Raw genomic sequence first — 18482 nt, 5'->3', positions numbered from 1 at the left:
AAAAACCTGCAAATCAGATGGAAAATTAGAGGGAACATTGTTTGGGGCTATCCATAATACGCCGATAGGGAGAAGTTTTTATTTACACGATAAGTCGGATGTGTCTTTACCTCCGTGGCGGAGGCTCCGCCGAATCCCTGAGGCTGACTCACCGAACCCCTAGGGTTCGATCGAACCCAGGTTAAGAACCACTGTGTTAGAGTGTTTTACTTGTTTTAAGGGTTTTGGTCCTAAAGGGGCGGTATAGCTCAGTTGGTAGAGTGGCCGTGCCAGCAACTTGAGAGTTCCAGGTTCTATCCCCGCTTCCGCCATCCTAGTCACTGCCGTTGTGTCCTTGGGCAAGACACTTTACCCACTTGCTCCCAGTGCCACCCACACCGGTTTAAATGTAACTTAGATATTGGGTTTCACTATGTAAAAGCGCTTTGAGTCACTAGAGAAAAGCGCTATATAAATATAATTCACTTCACTAATTCACTAAATTATCTCAGTAAGATATTACGGCTTGTTGCTGAGATTTTATGACCTATATTGAGTAAAACATGATTGAAACTAGAATATCAACTGTTGCAAAGCTGTGTCATCAACACTCACAAGTATAAAACTATTTTTTTAAAGTAATCATTTATTAATTCAAGCATGAAAAAAAAAAATCATGACTTTGACACAATTGTGTCTCATATTAAAAAGATGACAGCCAAATGGACTTTGCTGTTTTATTTTCAATGAAACAATAGAAAATACGTACTCATATAGTAGTAAAGTTGTTATTAGTGAGAATATACTTATTTTAAGGTATTTTTGGGTTCATTTAGGTTGGCTAATTTTACTTGTTTTGGAAAGTCTTGACAAGCCAAATTTTCTTGTTCTATTGGCAGATAATTTTGCTTAGTTCAAATAAAATACCCCTAATTTAAAAAAAAATGTTTTCTTGTTTTTGAACACTGACTTTTTGCAGTGCAGGAGGAATACAAATAAATACAGTGGTGATTGGCGTTTATGAATAGCATTGAAAGGCAGGTGTTCTGCAATGCTCCTTATGTTCCTTTTTATAAAACTCTTCTGATAATGATCGATGGCAGATCGACGAGCCCAGCCCGAATAAAGATAATGGCAAATCTGCATAAATTAGTTCATTTTGACAGCTTTAGTAGAAACACAAGTCCACTTGAGAGTCTCACATTCCCTCACGTGGCGGAATGGCGGCAGTTCCTCATTGAGTATCCCGAGGGCTAATTCCTTGTGACCTTGTGCTCTCTCACCTGACATGCATGCAGAGTCAACAAGAGGGCGGATAAACAACTTAGCCAGCTGACGGGATTTCAGAGACCGGAACAACAATGAATGCCGACAGAAGTGCTGGTGGAGGACTTTTAACCTGGCGGCGATGCAGTGCAATGACCAGGTGATCAAGTCTACATCCCACAGCAATGACATGTCACCACAAAGCAACTTAAGACCCAAAAGCTCAATTATTTGCACAAGCAGATTACAGGAAGTCAATGTAAACACCACATCAAACTGTGCATAACACCTTCACCCCTTTACTGTAACGTGGTACAGTATGGAGGCATACAGTAAATTAATAGCATATTATACACAGTGATGGGCAGTAACAAGCTACATGTACCTAAACTATGTGGCATTTTCCAGTAGCTTGGCTGTAGCTTAGCTACTTTTAGACCCATGTAGCGAGTTTTCAGTGCATCACTAGTCAATGTGTAAATAATAGGCTATATATCCATTCATACAATTTATTAATTTAATTATGTTTTCACATTAAATACCCTCATACTTAAGGTGTGGCGGCTTTTATTTTACCGTGGCGCTGCATCACAATTAATTACCACATGTTCCGGACTATAAGCCACACTGGTATATAAGCTGCAGATATATATGTACTGTATATGTATATAGTCGAGGTTACTGTGGTTTATCTGTTATACAGTGCTCAATAGGTAGAACAGAGGCTATTTCATCCCTACAAGCCTGTTTCGCAGGTTCCCCTGCTCTTCAGGGGATTTTTTTTAAAAGTGTCAATACATCAATAAAATCCCCTGAAGAGCAGGGAAACCTGTGAAACAGGCTTGTCTGGATGAAATATCCTCTGTGTTTTTTCCTGACCTAACATATATGTATATGTATGTTGCGGTACAAAAATGGATAGATGGACGGATTTTGTAAATGTTTATTTACATGCCTTAATTGTTTCCAAAAAGTGTCGGTAACACGGCAGTAAAACCGCTGGTCACACAAACCAAAATAAGTCATTGATATCTTTATTCACCCTTTATGAGATGAATCCAATGTTTTCCGATTTTAAAAAGGTTCAAGATGGTTATAAGGATTCTTCTTCTTTCTACTTTGGAGGAGAAAACTCACAGTGTTTACAAACATATTGCTGGGTATTGTGGCCAAACAGCTCAATTTTTGTTTCATCTGACATCACATGGACAAAGATAAGACCTTCTGGAGGAAAGTTCTGTGGTCAGATGAAACAAAAATTGAGCTGTTTGGCCACAATACCCAGCGATATGTTTGGAGGAGAAAAGGTGAGGCATTTAATCCCAGGAGCACCACACCTACTGTCATGCATGGTGGTGGTAGTATAATGCTCTGGGCCTGTTTTGCTGCCAATGGAACTGGTGCTTTACAGAGAGTAAATGGGACAATGAAAAAGGAGGATTACCTCCAAATTCTTCAGGACAACCTAAAATCATCAGCCCGGAGGTTGGGTCCTGGGCGCAGTTGGGTGTTCCAACAGGACAATGACCCCAAACACATGTCAAAAGTGGTAAAGGAATGGCTAAATCAGGCTAGAATTAAGGTTTTAGAATGGTCTTCCCAAAGTCCTGACTTAAACCTGTGGACAATGCTGAAGAAACAAGTCCATGTCAGAAAACCAACAAATTTAGCTGAACTGCACCACTTTTGTCAAGAGGAGTGGTCAAAAATTCAAGCAGAAGCTTGCCAGAAGCTTGTGGATGGCTACCAAAAGCGCTTTATTGCAGTGAAACTTGCCAAGGGACATGTAACCAAATATTAACATTGCTGTATGTATACTTTTGACCCGGCAGATTTGGTCACATTTTCAGTAGACCCATAATGAATTCATAAAAGAACCAAACTTCATGAATATTTTTTGTGACCATACATACATATACATACATACATACATACATACATACATACATACATACATACATACATACATACATACATACATACATATATATATGTATATATATACATATATATATTGTATATATACAGTATATACGTACTTCACTACAGTATATACGTATATACGTGTATATATATATATATATATATATATATATATATATATATATATATATATATATATATATATATATATATATATATATATATATATATATATATATATACACTACCGTTCAAAAGTTTGGGGTCACATTAAAATGTCCTTATTTTTCAATGAAGATAACTTTAAACTAGTCTTAACTTTAAAGAAATACACTCTATACATTGCTAATGTGGTAAATGACTATTCTAGCTGCAAATGTCTGGTTTTTGGTGCAATATCTACATAGGTGTATAGAGGCCCATTTCCAGCAACTATCACTCCAGTGTTCTAATGGTACAATGTGTTTGCTCATTGGCTCAGAAGGCTAATTGATGATTAGAAAACCCTTGTGCAATCATGTTCACACATCTGAAAACAGTTTTAGCTCGTTACAGAAGCTACAAAACTGACCTTCCTTTGAGCAGATTGCGTTTCTGGAGCATCACATTTGTGGGGTCAATTAAACGCTCAAAATGGCCAGAAAAAGAGAACTTTCATCTGAAACTCCACAGTCTATTCTTGTTCTTAGAAATGAAGGCTATTCCACAAAATTGTTTGGGTAACCCCAAACTTTTGAACGGTAGTATATATATATATATATATATATATATATATATATATATATATATATATATATATATATATATATATATATATATATATACACACACTACAGTTTGCTTTTTTCGAGACGGCTGCCGTGTGTGAGCGACGGGAAGAACATCTCCGACTCACTCATGGCAAAGTAATTTAGCGCCGCCTGTTGATTTGTACATGCATACATCAGTTTTTGCAAAATTATGTTTTTTGGCAAACTTGGCATCATCACTCCTGTTATTTGCTTCTTGTTTTTGAACGGCCGCTGTGTGTGAGCGACAGGAGGAAAAGCCTCAACTTCCGTATAGAGAAGACGTTTTGCACCACCTGTTGGTATGTAAATAAATCTCTAGACCCCGCATATAAGACAACCCGTTTGTTTTCAACTTACTGTCCCATATTGGGTCAATATAGTACGCAGGAGGTGAGGATCTATGAACTGTTCAGTATCGATCCAAACTAGGACTGTTTAGCCTTGGGGGAGGTCCCATATGTATAGTGACAGGTGTGCAACTTCCACGTTCTGCAGCACTGCTTGTGCATATATACTCAAGGTTTGCACATCCTCCTCCTGCCGCCCATCCTCTCTCGTTCACAGGACCATGTGACCTAGATACTAAAATGGCCAACACCTTCTTCTTCTTGTTGTTGCATTTGAGTTGACCATGACAACCCGTCTATGGAAATTAATACGCGTGTGCCAAACGAGGGCGACGCAGAATGTACAAGAAGGTACATTCCCATGTGAATTGTAAAACACTTCCAGTGGAAGTTCAGAAGAAGACAAACAAATGGGGGAAAAGGGAACTTAGAGTGTTTGTACAGGCAGTGATGGGAAGATCAGTTGTACTTTCAGCAGTGGAGTGTATTTGATAGAAATGTCTCCTGAGAGCCACGTTTAACGCACTGTTGCTGCTTATAGGTATCCTGGGAACCTTTTTGTTGCCTGTACTCATTATCATCTTTTAGCTGCAGCCAGCAGAGGTGCTGTTGCAGCTATCCAGACATGTGTTTATATTGGCTTGATATTGATAGGACGCTCAGTTTAGGGCTGCAGCGATTGATTAGTGGAGGCGATATGGTCTCAAACAGGGGTGTCAAATGTACGGCCCGAGGGCCGGATCAGGCCCGCAAACATGTTTTATCCGGCCCACGGGATGAGTTTGCTAAGTACAAACCCTGTTTCCATATGAGTTGGGAAATTGTGTTAGATGTAAATATAAACGGAATACAATGATTTTCAAATCATTTTCAACCCATATTCAGTTGAATATGCTGCAAAGACAACATATTTGATGTTCAAACTGATAAAAACAATTTTTTTTGCAAATAATCATTAACTTTAGAATTTGATGCCAGCAACACGTGACAAACAAGTCGGGAAAGGTGGTAATAAATACTGATAAAGTTGAGGAATGCTCATCAAACACTTATTTGGAACATCCCACAGGTGAACAGGCAAATTGGGAACAGGTGGGTGCCATGATTGGGTATAAAAGTAGATTCCGTGAAATGCTCAGTCATTCACAAACAAGGATGGGGCGAGGGTCACCACTTTGTCAACAGATGCGTGAGCAAATTGTTGAACAGTTTAAGAAAAACCTTTCTCAACCAGCTATTGCAAGGAATTTAGGGATTTCATCATCTACGGTCTGTAATATCATCAAAGGGTTCAGAGAATCTAGAGAAATCACTGCACGTAAGCAGCTAAGCCCGTGACCTTCGATCCCTCAGGCTGTACTGCATCAACAAGCGACATCAGTGTGTAAAGGATATCACCACATGGGCTCAGGAACACTTCAGAAACCCACTGTCAGTAACTACAGTTGGTCGCTACATCTGTAAGTGCAAGTTAAAACTCTCCTATGCAAGGCGAAAACTGTTTATCAACAACACCCAGAAACGCCGTCGGCTTCGCTGGGCCTGAGCTCATCTAAGATGAACTGATACAAAGTGGAAAAGTGTTCTGTGGTCTGACTAGTCCACATTTCAAATTGTTTTTGGAAACTGTGGACGTCGTGTCCTCCGGACCAAAGAGGAAAAGAACCATCCGGATTGTTGTAGGCGCAAAGTTGAAAAGCCAGCATCTGTGATGGTATGGGGGTGTATTAGTGCCCAAGACATGGGGAACTTACACATCTGTGAAGGCGCCATTAATGCTAAAAGGTACATACAGGTTTTGGAGCAACATATGTTGCCATCCAAGCAACGTTACCATGGACGCCCCTGCTTATTTCAGCAAGACAATGCCAAGCCACGTGTTACATCAACGTGGCTTCATAGTAAAAGAGTGCGGGTACTAGACTGGCCTGCCCGTAGTCCAGACCTGTCTCCCATTGAAAATGTGTGGCGCATTATGAAGCCTAAAATACCACAATGGAGACCCCCGGACTGTTGAACAACTTAAGCTGTACATCAAGCAAGAATGGGAAAGAATTCCACCTGAGAAGCTCCAAAAATGTGTCTCCTCAGTTCCCAAACGTTTACTGAGTGTTGTTAAAAGGAAAGGCCATGTAACACAGTGGTGAACATGCCCTTTCCCAACTACTTTGGCACGTGTTGCAGCCATGAAATTTCAAGTTAATTATTATTTGCAAAAAAAAAAAAAGTTTATAAGTTTGAACATCAAATATCTTGTCTTTGTAGTGCATTCAATTGAATATGGGTTGAAAAGGATTTGCAAATCATTGTATTCCGTTTATATTTACATCTAACACAATTTCCCAACTCATATGGAAACGGGGTTTGTATAAAAATTAACCTTACATTTTTGAATGAAATAATCAGCTGTTCTAAATGTGTCCACTGGATGTTGCAATAGCAATTCTTTGACTCTTTGTAGATGATGCTACATATGTACAAAATAAACCACATGATGTTAGTACATCAGTCGAGGAAAATGATCAAACTACATAAATAACATACTGTAATTTGATTTAATAAATTTAATAAAGAAAAAGTCACAAAGGATTCGAAAAGTTTCCAGAAACTTTTCGACAAAGTACATTGCACAATAAGCAGCAACAACTGAAAATAAGAGCAAAAAAATATTGTATTCGAAAAAAAAAAAATGTTTACACTAATCAATAATACCAAAGATTTATTTTCAAATATATGTGTAACATTTGGTTAGCCTTTTTAAAAATATATGCACCATCGCATATTATGCAAATTGTCATTTTTACCACGTCCCCACCGCCACAGGTATGTTGACAATCTGGGGGAAACCCTGTCATATATATTCAATATTGCGCAACCCTCGCATGTAGGTTCATGTACAAAAGTAAGTTCACTTCTTTTTACACTCGGATGACACTTGATAATGTCCAAAAAAATCTTCAAATTACCTGTTTTGTAAATAAAAGTTAAAATGTTGCAATGACTGCAAGGTTTAAGCATCTTTTTATGCTTATAGGCTCAGGTAGAAAAGCGAGTTAACTTCTTTTTACACTTTTAAACATGAGCTGTGCTGTTGAATAAAGTTGTTTGATAACAATTTCCATTATTTCCTACAACGTGCTTTCAAAAATATGGACAAATGAAAGGTGGATGAGCTTCCTGGTAGAGCGTTAACTGTATTTTGGAAACAGGAAGCATATCTATTTACCTCAAGGAAGTATTTCATGACTTACATTAGTGCAATAAGACCACAGGGTATAGTTTAGAGCAGTGGTGCCGAAAGTGGGGCCCGTGGGCCACAATTGGCCCGCTGGGTCTTTTTGTGTAGCCCCCAAAGGATGGGAACTTTATTATTTACATTTAGGTTATTTGTGTTTCAGACTTAGAATCAGAGGTTTCCTGATCCAATATTGATATCGGCATGTGATCAGCAACAACACAAATATCGTATGATATCAGCTTGCATGTAAAATCTCCGATACACGCAGTCCTGCAGTGCGTGAATTGGTGCAAAGCTAGTTAACGTCTAAATGTCACACAAGGTTGGTATTTTCTTGTATATTTGTCAATTACAAAAAGGTAAACATGGCAGGCAACTAGGAGCGAACCGCCACACAACAGCTAAGCAAACAATAGCACACAAGCTAAACATACTGTACATAAGTGACCTTCCTTGAACAATACTGCAAAAAAGACTATAAAAATGGGACCCATAACCTCCCTGCTTGGCACTCAGCAACAAAGGGTTGGAGTTGGGGGTTAAATCACCAAAATGATTCCCGGGCGCGGCGCCGCTGCTGCCCACTGCTCCCCAAGGGGATGGGACAAATGCAGAGGACAAATTTCACCACATCTAGTGTGTGTGTGACAATCATTGGTACTTTAATCTTTAATCTTAAATTTGTCAAAAATAAACAAGCATTGAATATTATTTACACATACCAGTGTTCCCACACATTCATTTATTTGTGGCGGCCCGCCACGAAAGAATTATGTCCGCCACAAATTAAAAAAAATAAATATATATATATATATATATTTTTTTTTTGTCCTGTCCAGCTTTTCAGGCAAATCATATAGTTGATGTAGATGCCCATATAGGCTGTTCAGATTTACTTTACAAAAGAGAAGTGTAGGATACTTCTCTTGTTGCCTTATTTGTATTTGACCACTACTGTTTTCTGTTTATTTGTTACTGACTGTGGCAGGACACCCCTGCCTCTGTTTCACTTTATGTTGCTGGTAAATAATATGGTTGTAGTAGTAGGCTAAAGTTAAATTATTGAGTATGCACTAATTAAAGGGGCAGAGCTTTAAGAGACATTTTAGCTTTTATATTTTAAGATATATTTTTTGTAAGAACCACAATTAATAAATATATTTCAGTGAATAACTTATTGTTCAAATCTGTATATAAATATGTACATAAAGTGTTGTAATTATATTGTAAAATGGATGGATGGATGGCCGTTTAAAACAAAACTGTTATTATTAATTAGTAAGTATACATTTTTTTAGCCTTTTTAGAGAAAATCATATCATTGTAGTAAATTATGCAAATTACTCGATGATGTCATGGTGACCACGTCCATAGCCACGCCCCCACCGCCACAGGTATCTTGGCAGTTTATGGGAAACACTGCATACACTTCTTTCTCTGAGACTTTGTATTAGAAAGTATTTAGTAACAAACGTGTCCGCATCATTCAACCTACTGCGTCATCGGCTTATCTTAATGAATTACTACTCCACTTCGAATCAAAGACAGCATGAGTCCATTCCAGACAATTAATAATAAAAAGGTTAGGGCAGGGGTGTCAAACGTATGGGCCGAGGGCCGGATCAGGCCCCCAAACAGGTGTTATCCGGCCCGCGGGTTGAGTTTGCCAAGTATAAAAATTAACCTGAAATTTTAGAATGAAAGAAACAGCTGTTCTAAATGTGTCCACTGGATGTCGCAATAGCAATTATTTGTATTTTTGTAGATGATGCTACATATGTACAAAATAAACCCCATGATGTTAGTAAATCAGTCGAGGAAAATGATCAAAGTACATAAATAACATACTTTAATTTGATTTTGATAGAATTTCTTTATCTTGATAAAAAAAAAAATTAACACCAATAAGTTGACTGATGAACATTATCACATAATTTGTTCAGAAAATACAAATTAATGTTTAAGTTAAAGTACCACTGATAGTCACACACACACTAGGTGTGGTGAAATTACCCTCTGCATTTGACCCATCCCCTTGTTCCACCCCCTGGGGGGTGAGGGGAGCAGTGAGCAGCAGCGGTGGCTGCACTCAGGGAATCACTTTGGTGATTTAACCCCCAATTCCAACCCTCGATGCTGAGTGCCAAGCAGGGAGGTAATGGGTCCCATTTTTATAGTCTTTGGTATGACTCGGCTGGGGTTTGAACAACTCACGACCTACCAATCTCAGTGCGGACACTCTAACCACAAGGCCACTGAGCAGGTATATATATATACTATTAACCACAACAGGTAAATGTAAAAAAAACCCAACAACATTATGATTTGTACAATTTCAGAATGTGCTTGTTCTATTTTTAAACAAAGAAAACAATCTGAAGTTGTCTTTATTTTTAAGTTATCGTGCCGTGAGTTTACCGGTCCGGCCCACTTGGGAGTAGATTTTTCTCCATGTGGCCCCCAATCTAAAATGAGTTTGACACCCCTTGTCTAAAATCTAAATGGCAATATACACTATATTGCCAAAAGTATTTGGCCACCCATCCAATTGATGAGAATCAGGTGTCCTAATCACTTGGCCCGGTGTATAAAATCAACGCACTTAGGCATGGAAACTGTATCTACAAACATTTGTGAAAGAATGGCCCGCTCTCTGTGATTTCCAGCGTGGAACTGTCATAGGATGCCACTTGTGCAACAAATCCAGTCATGAAATTTCCTCGCTCCTAAATATTCCAAAGTCAACTTTAATATAAGAAAATCCAAGAGTTTGGGAACAACAGCAACTCAGCCACGAAGTGGTAGGCCATGTAAACTGACAGAGAGGGGTCAGCGGATGCTGAAGCGCATAGTGCAAATACTTTCTGCACAGTCAGTTGCTACAGAGTTCCAAACTTCATGTGACCTTCCAATTAGCCCAAGTACAGTACGCAGAGAGCTTCATGGAATGGGTTTCCATGGCCGAGCAGCTGCATCTAAGCCATACATCACCAAGTCCAATGCAAAGCTGGGGATGCAGTGGTGTAAAGCACGTCGCCACTGGACTCTAGAGCAGTGGGGACGCATTCTCTGGAATGATGAATCACGCTTTTCCATTTGGCAATCTGATGGACGAGTCTGGGTTAGGAGGTTGCCATGAGAACACTACATTTCGGACTGCCTTGTGCTGAGTGTGAAATTTGGTGGAGGAGGAATTATGGTGTGGGGTTGTTTTTCAGGAGTTGGGCTTGGCCTCTTAGTTCCAGTGAAAGGAACTTTGAATGCTCCAGGGTACCAAAACATTTTGGACAATTCCATGGCATGGCACTTCAAGTTCATATGTGAGTAAAGGCAGGTGGCCAAATACTTTTGGCAATATAGTGTTAATTGCAGCCTCCTTTGGTAACAATGTACTGCATATCATGATATACTTTTTGGTATGTAAATTATAATATAAACATTTCAAAACGGGTTACAAATTTAGTAGCTGACATAGGTAGAAACATGTCTCATTTCCAATTTTGTATTGTTTTCTCAAAATTATTATTAATTTACTTGCTAAGTTCCTGTTAATATCTAGTTACTTTCTGTTGTAACATGATTCTATCTAAAATGTAATAAAAGATTATTAATCTGTTTTTTGGATACTTAACATTAGTTTTGACTGTATGTCACATTTTTGTATTTATACATTTTATTTGTATATATTTTCAAATCTCAAAAATATATTTACAAATACGTGTTTAATTATACAAACTATTTATTTATTTGTATATCACATTTGTATTTGTATATTTATGTAATATATGTGGGGATGTCCGATAATGGATTTTTGCCAATATCCGGTATTCCGATATTGTCCAACTCTTTAATTACCGATACCGATATCAATCGATACCGATATCAACCGATACTGATATATACAGTCGTGGAATTAACACATTATTCTGCCTAATTTGGACAACCAGGTATGGTGAAGATAAGGTCCTTTTTTTTAAAAAAATTAATAAAATAAAATAAAATAAATAAATTAAAAACATTTTCTTGAATAAAAAAGAAAGTAAAACAATATAAAAAACAGTTACATAGAAACTAGTAATTCATGAAAATGAGTAAAATTAACTGTTAAAGGTTAGTACTATTAGTGGACCAGCAGCACGCACAATCATGTGTGCTTACGGACTGTATCCCTGCAGACTGTATTGATCTATATTGATATATAATGTAGGAACCAAAATATTAATAACAGAAAGAAACAACCCTTTTGTGTGAATAAGTGTAAATGGGGGAGGGAGGTTTTTTGGGTTGGTGCACTAATTGTAAGTGTATCTTGTGTTTTTTATGTTGATTTAATTCAAACAAAAAAAAAACAAGAAACGATACCGATAATAAAAAACCCAATACCGATCATTTCCGATATTACATTTTAAAGCAGTTATCGGCAGATAATATCGGACATCTCTAAATATATGCATATGTATTAATATCATATTGATATATATAAGTTGACGTGAGACAATTCTACTTCCATATTTTTCAAACCTTGAAAACACATTAAAATCCAAGCATTCTCAAGGTTTTCAACCCTGAGTAAACGATACCAGCAAGAAAGGGACGTGTAGTGACATGCAAAAGTGACTGCTGAGCCTGCAGAGCAACCTGTCTTGCAGCCAAAACTTTTGACACCAACAATCAACAGGAGAGCATTCCTGCAGCCTGCAGTCATTAGTCGTGACAGTGCACAAAAATAATACCTGCATTGTAGAAGCGGTCCAGCACTGTGGTCTCTCCGAAATCCAGTTTCCCGAAGTGGACCGTCTCCAGTTTGCTGCCCACGGCGCTGCAGGCGTCCTTCAGACATTGCAGCGCCATGCACTCGGCGTTGTTATTCTGCTGGTTGGGCTCGTTGTTGAGCACGTAGGCGACACTCACCGGCCTGTTCTTGCACGACTTGCCGGTGGACAGCAGGCCCACGTCGTGGTCACAGCTTCCGGAAGTCTGGCCGGATCCTGTGAGGGGATCGTGCCAGAAAGTCCCCGCTGCTGGGACCGGAGCACCGCAGGCTCCACGGGTCGTGGCGGCGGTGGTGGTGGTGTTCATGCCGACATTATGACCCCCTCTGGCGGGGCAAGCCACAATGCAAGGCACGGGCAAGGAGATCCCGTCCTCTTGACTCATGTTGTCGGTGTTTTTAAAGCGCGCGGCAGCGTGGCCGTGGGAGCTCCATGGCGCACTGTGGGTACGCGCGGCGGAGGAGGAGGAGGTCGAGGGTCACACACAAGCCATGCTGCGCGGTGTTCGGACCCACGTCACGGCGACTCAACCTTGCATCCCTTACTGCTGTGCCATGCGTGGCAGAAAGACACGACAAAGTACACTAACGGCCGTCGCACCCTGCCCAGTTCCCACTGTTATCTAGCCCGACTTGTACTGCTGGTGGGCGGGGCCAAACTACGGGAAGCAGAGGGTGTGTGGGCGGGGACACGAGGACCACGTGGGAGCCTCTCAAAGGGCTCCTTCACAATAATAACATCACTCCACTTTCCTTTTTTTTAAAAAAATATGACAACATAACTCACACGGACCTCATATTATTACATCAACTATTTTAATGACTCTTCTTTAAATAATATAACAAGACTGTGATAGGAAAGAACAATATTTCACACCTGTGCTTAATGAAAGTGCATTGCAGGGATTACCGTAATTACTAACAAAATACTGACAACACATTCCGAAAACATATGCAAAGAAATATGTTTAGTTGAGAAACTGACGGCTTCTTTCTTTCCTGTCTCAAGGTGGACATCTAGTGGCGGAAGTACGATATTACAGTCCCCTTCACTGTTATTCTTATTGTGTATATCAGGGGTCCCCAAACTTTTTGACTCGGGGGCCGCATTGGGTTAAAACAATTTGGCCAGGGGCTGGGCTGTGTGTGTGTGTGTGTGTGTGTGTGTGTGTGTGTGTGTGTGTGTGTGTGTGTGTGTGTGTGTGTGTGTGTGTGTGTGTGTGTGTGTGTGTGTGTGTGTGTGTGTGTGTGTGTGTGTGTGTGTGTGTGTGTGTGTGGGTGCGTACGTACGCAACTAACAAAGGTCTTAACTCATTCTCTTTCTATGCCACATCAATGTGGAATGCGCTCCCAACAGGTATAAAAGAAAGGGCATCTCTATCCTCCTTCAAAACCGCTATAAAAGTTCACCTCCAGGCAGCTACAACCCTAAACTAACACCCTACCCGGATTGCTAATAATCAAATGTAAACAATCAAATGCAGATTCTTTTTCTTATGCCTTCTGATCTCTCTCTCTCTCTCTCTCTCTCTATGTCCACTACCCCCCCCCACCCCCCCACCCCACCCCCCCTCCACACTCCTGATTGTAAATAATGTAAATAATTCAATGTGATTATCTTGTGTGATGACTGTATTATGATGATAGTATATATGATAGTATATATCTGTATCATGAATCAATTTAAAGGCCTACTGAAATGAATTTTTTTTATTTAAACGGGGATAGCAGATCTATTCTATGTGTCATACTTGATCATTTCGCGATATTGCCATATTTTTGCTGAAAGGATTTAGTATAGAACAACGACGATAAAGATTGCAACTTTTGGTATCTGATAAAAAAAAGGCTTGCACCTACCGGAAGTAGCGTGACGTAGTCAGTTGAACATATACGCAAAGTTCCCTATTGTTTACAATGATGGCCGCATGAAGTGAGAGAGATTCGGACCGAGAAAGCGACAATTTCCCCATTAATTTGAGCGAGGATGAAAGATTTGTGGATGAGTAAAGTGCAAGTGAAGGACTAGTGGGGAGTTGAAGCTATTCAGATAGGGAAGATGCTGTGAGAGCCGGGGGTGACCTGATATTCAGCTGGGAATGACTACAACAGTAAATAAACACAAGACATATATATACTCTATTAGCCACAACACAACCAGGCTTATATTTAATATGCCACAAATTAATCCTGCATAAAAACACCTGCGTGTTTGTTATGCTAGCTCCTAGCTCCTCTGCTAGCTCCTAGCTCCATAGAACACGCCAATACAATTCAAACACCTGATCAACACACACAATCACTCAGCCCAAAAGACCGTTTACCTAACCCAAGGTTCATAAAGCTTATATATTTTTAAAAAGTTACGTACGTGACGCGCACATACGGTCAAGTTATCGAATGTTTAGCAGCCAAGGCTGCATACTCACGGTACCTGATATTCAGCTGGGAATGACTACAACAGTAAATAAACACAAGACATATATATACTCTATTAGCCACAACACAACCAGGCTTATATTTAATATGCCACAAATTAATCCTGCATAATAACACCTGCGTGTTTGTTATGCTAGCTCCTAGCTCCTCTGCTAGCTCCTAGCTCCATAGAACACGCCAATACAATTCAAACACCTGATCAACACACACAATCACTCAGCCCAAAAGACCGTTCACCTAACCCAAGGTTCATAAAGCTTATATATTTTTAAAAAGTTACGTACGTGACGCGCACGTACGGTACGGTACGTGTTATGCTAGCTCCTAGCTCCTCTGCTAGCTCCTAGCTCCATAGAACACGCCAATACAATTCAAACACATGATCAACACACACAATCACTCAGCCCAAAAGACCGTTCACCTAACCCAAGGTTCATAAAGCTTATATATTTTAAAAAAGTTACGTACATACGCAAAAAAAAGCCAAAGCTGCATACTCACAGTAGCACGTCTGCGTCTTTGTCATCCAAATCAAAGTAATCCTGGTAAGAGTCTGTGTTGTCCCAGTTCCCTACAGGCGTCTGTGTATCCAAATCAAAAGTCCTCCTGGTTAGAGTCTCTGTTATCCGAGTTCTTCCATCTTGACTGCATCTTTCGGGAATGTAAACAAAGAAGCGCCGGCTGTGTACTGTTGTGGCTGACTACGTTCGAAAAATACGTCCATTTCGCACCGACAACTTTCTTCTTTGCTTGCTTGGCTTCCTTCTCCATAATGCAATGAACATGATTGAAACAGATTCACGAACACAGATGTCCAGAATACTGTGGAATTATGAAATGAAAACAGAGCTTTTTCGTATCGGCTTCAATGTGGAAGGCATACCCGTGTTCGCCGGGCTACGTCACACGCATACGTCATCCTCAGAGGCGTTTCGAACCGGAAGTTTAGCGGCAAATTTAAAATGTCACTTTATAAGTTAACCCGGCCGTATTGGCATGTGTTATAATGTTAAGATTTCATCATTGATATATAAACTATCAGACTGCGTGGTCGGTAGTAGTGGGTTTCAGTAGGCCTTTAAGTGGACCCCGACTTAAACAAGTTGAAAAACTTATTCGGGTGTTACCATTTAGTGGTCAATTGTACGGAATATGTACTTCACTGTGCAACCTACTAATAAAAGTCTCAATCAATCAATCAAAGGTGCATACATACATACATACATACACAGGCCCGGCCCTAACCAATCTGGCGCCCTAGGCAAGATTTTAGTTGGAGCCCCCCCACATCGGCAGTGAAGTGTATATACTCACAAGAAACCGAATAGCTTTGTCTTTGACCTTTTTTTTTACTTAAAGAAAGCAAATTTCTACCTTCCTAGTCATGTCCGCTGTGTCCTTGGGCAAGACACTTCACCCTTTGCCTCTGATGGCTGCTGGTTAGCGCCTTGTATGGCAGCTCCCGCCATCAGTGTGGGAATGTGTGTGTGAATGGGTAAATGTGGAAATACTGTCAAAGCGCTTTGAGTACCTTGAAGGTAGAAAAGCGCTATACAAGTATAACCCATTTATCATTTATTTATAAATTAACAATCAGAATAGTTAACAAGATAAAAAAAAAAATATGAATAAATAAATGAATACAAAAAATAAAAAATGAATATATGAAATACAATATTTTTTACATACATAAACACAAAATAAAACGTGTCAACAAGTTGCATAAAATAAATTAAAAATACAATATAAATAAGGCACTGCACAAAACAAGATATCAAACCAGTATGACTTTAACAACTATATTACAAAAAAAGGGGATCCTACAGGGTTCTCTATTTGTGCTTTTTAATATTGCATTAACTAGAATGACTTACAAATTACTGTACACCACCCCCTCATCAACCTCACATCACCTGCTACAGCCTTACTCTCCTAGTATTTCTTGCAGCAAAGTAATCTACAACATCATCATATGACAACTGATTTGAGACCACATGATTTATGCTTATGATGGAAAGTCCACTGAGACGTTCTTGCATCATAGTAGATCTCAGGTAGGTTTTAATGAGTTTGAGCTTAGAGAAGCTTCTTTCAGCAGCAGCAGGAAGAGTGGCAGATATTCTCAGAGCAACCCACATGTTGGGGTAAATTTCTGCCAGCTTCTTCTCATGCAGGAAGGTCAAGAGTTCCATGTTTGTCATGTTCTTTGATGGCAATGGTGGGAAATTCTGCATTTCCATTGCCAGTTCTGTGCCATTAATGTCCAGCTGGCTGTCATGGGTCAGAGTAGTACTCAGGGTTTGGCACTGCTGTAGCAGCTCTTCTTTTTGTAAGTTGTGGAAATTGAGGAGTACTCCAAACTTGTCATTCACTTCTCCAAGGCTCTGAAATCTCTCATCAAGTGAAGAGATGGCTGTATGCACTACCACATTAAAAAATGAGGTTTCCATTTTTTTAAGTGCATCTTGTATGGGCTCATCTGGAGACTCATAACCGAAGTGCCTTTTGGTGGTTCTCAATCGCTTTTGTTTGAGTTCAGCCTCCACATTCATTTCTTCACACATCTCCTTTGCCGTTGTCTGTGCATCAGAAAATCCAGTGTTTCTGTAGCTGGTGAGGGAATCTTTGGTTTTCTTCAGCAAGTCGACAGCCACATCGAGCTGCATGGAGGGCGACTGCATGAGTTTACTCACATACTGGATCTTGCTGAGAATGTCATACCAGATGGCTGTACAAATGCAAAAACGATAGGATCCAATCTCCTCAGCCAAAGACTGGGCTTGAACTCTCACCATAGGGTCTGTAGTTGTTTCCCTCACCTCCAGAAGAGCCTCTCTGACTTGCCGAGCCTGATATCTGACTGCCTCAATGCTTTTTATCCTGCTTTCCCATCTGGTCTCAGCCCATGATTTCAAAGTGGTTTTAACATGTTTCAGGAGGACACCCCACCTATGAAGAGCTTCAATAACTTTGCTAAATGCCCAAAGTAGCCAAGGGCATCTGGTGAGCTTTTTACAGCATTAGCTACTACCAGATTTAAAGTGTGGGCACCACATGGGACAAAAAAAGCTCTTGAAGCAACCTTGCCTGAACACCTTTATTTTTTCCCTTCATGTTGGCCCCATTGTCATAAGACTGTTCTCTGCAGTCTTCAAAAGGAATGTTAAGCTCCTCTAACCGTTTTAGGATGAGAGTTGACAAATGATCTCCTGTTGATTCCTCTGCAACAAGAAAGCCCAGGAAATGCTCTTTAACTTGTGGTATGTCTTCTTGTGACACTATCCTGACTATGACAGAGAGCTGTTTCTTCTGACTCAGATCAGGTGTGCAATCTAAAATGATGGAGAAATACTTTGATGTTTTGATCTCTTCCACAATGCGTTTTATTATTCTTGAACTGATAGAGTCAATCAGTTCATTTTGGATTGTTTTTCCCAGATAATGTATGTGACTGCCAGCTCCACTTTCTACTCTACTGACATACTGCTTCATCACTGGATCAAATTTGACCATAAGCTCCACTTCTTTCAGAAAATTGCCATTGTCTGGTTTATTTAATGTGTCTGTGGACCCCCTGAAAGCCATGTTTCTTTCAGCTTAGGACTGAATTATTGCCACCAAACGATGTAGAACTTCACGCCACCTTTTTCTCTCAGCCTCAGCAAGTGCCTTCTCTTGTTTATCTATTGTGAGTCCTTTCGCAAAACGGACCTCCAAGTCCTTCCATG

The 18482-nt window shown here is 39.8% G+C and overlaps 1 protein-coding gene across 1 annotated transcript in view; it reads right to left on the bottom strand.

Moving 5' to 3' along the window:
- The window catches only part of map3k5 (mitogen-activated protein kinase kinase kinase 5), a 182078-nt gene extending 169105 nt beyond the window's left edge, over nucleotides 1-12973 (bottom strand). The window contains exon 1 of the mRNA XM_062033981.1: nucleotides 12278-12973. Coding sequence (XP_061889965.1) covers nucleotides 12278-12701 — 424 coding nt within the window. The 5' untranslated portion in view covers nucleotides 12702-12973. The remainder of the gene's footprint in view (nucleotides 1-12277) is intronic.
- Nucleotides 12974-18482: the final 5509 nt, after the last annotated feature.

This window comes from Entelurus aequoreus, linkage group LG23 (genome assembly GCF_033978785.1).
Source record: "Entelurus aequoreus isolate RoL-2023_Sb linkage group LG23, RoL_Eaeq_v1.1, whole genome shotgun sequence".
In the NCBI taxonomy this organism is placed as follows: Eukaryota; Metazoa; Chordata; class Actinopteri; order Syngnathiformes; family Syngnathidae; genus Entelurus; species Entelurus aequoreus.
This window is presented reverse-complemented; position numbering and strand designations above follow the sequence as displayed.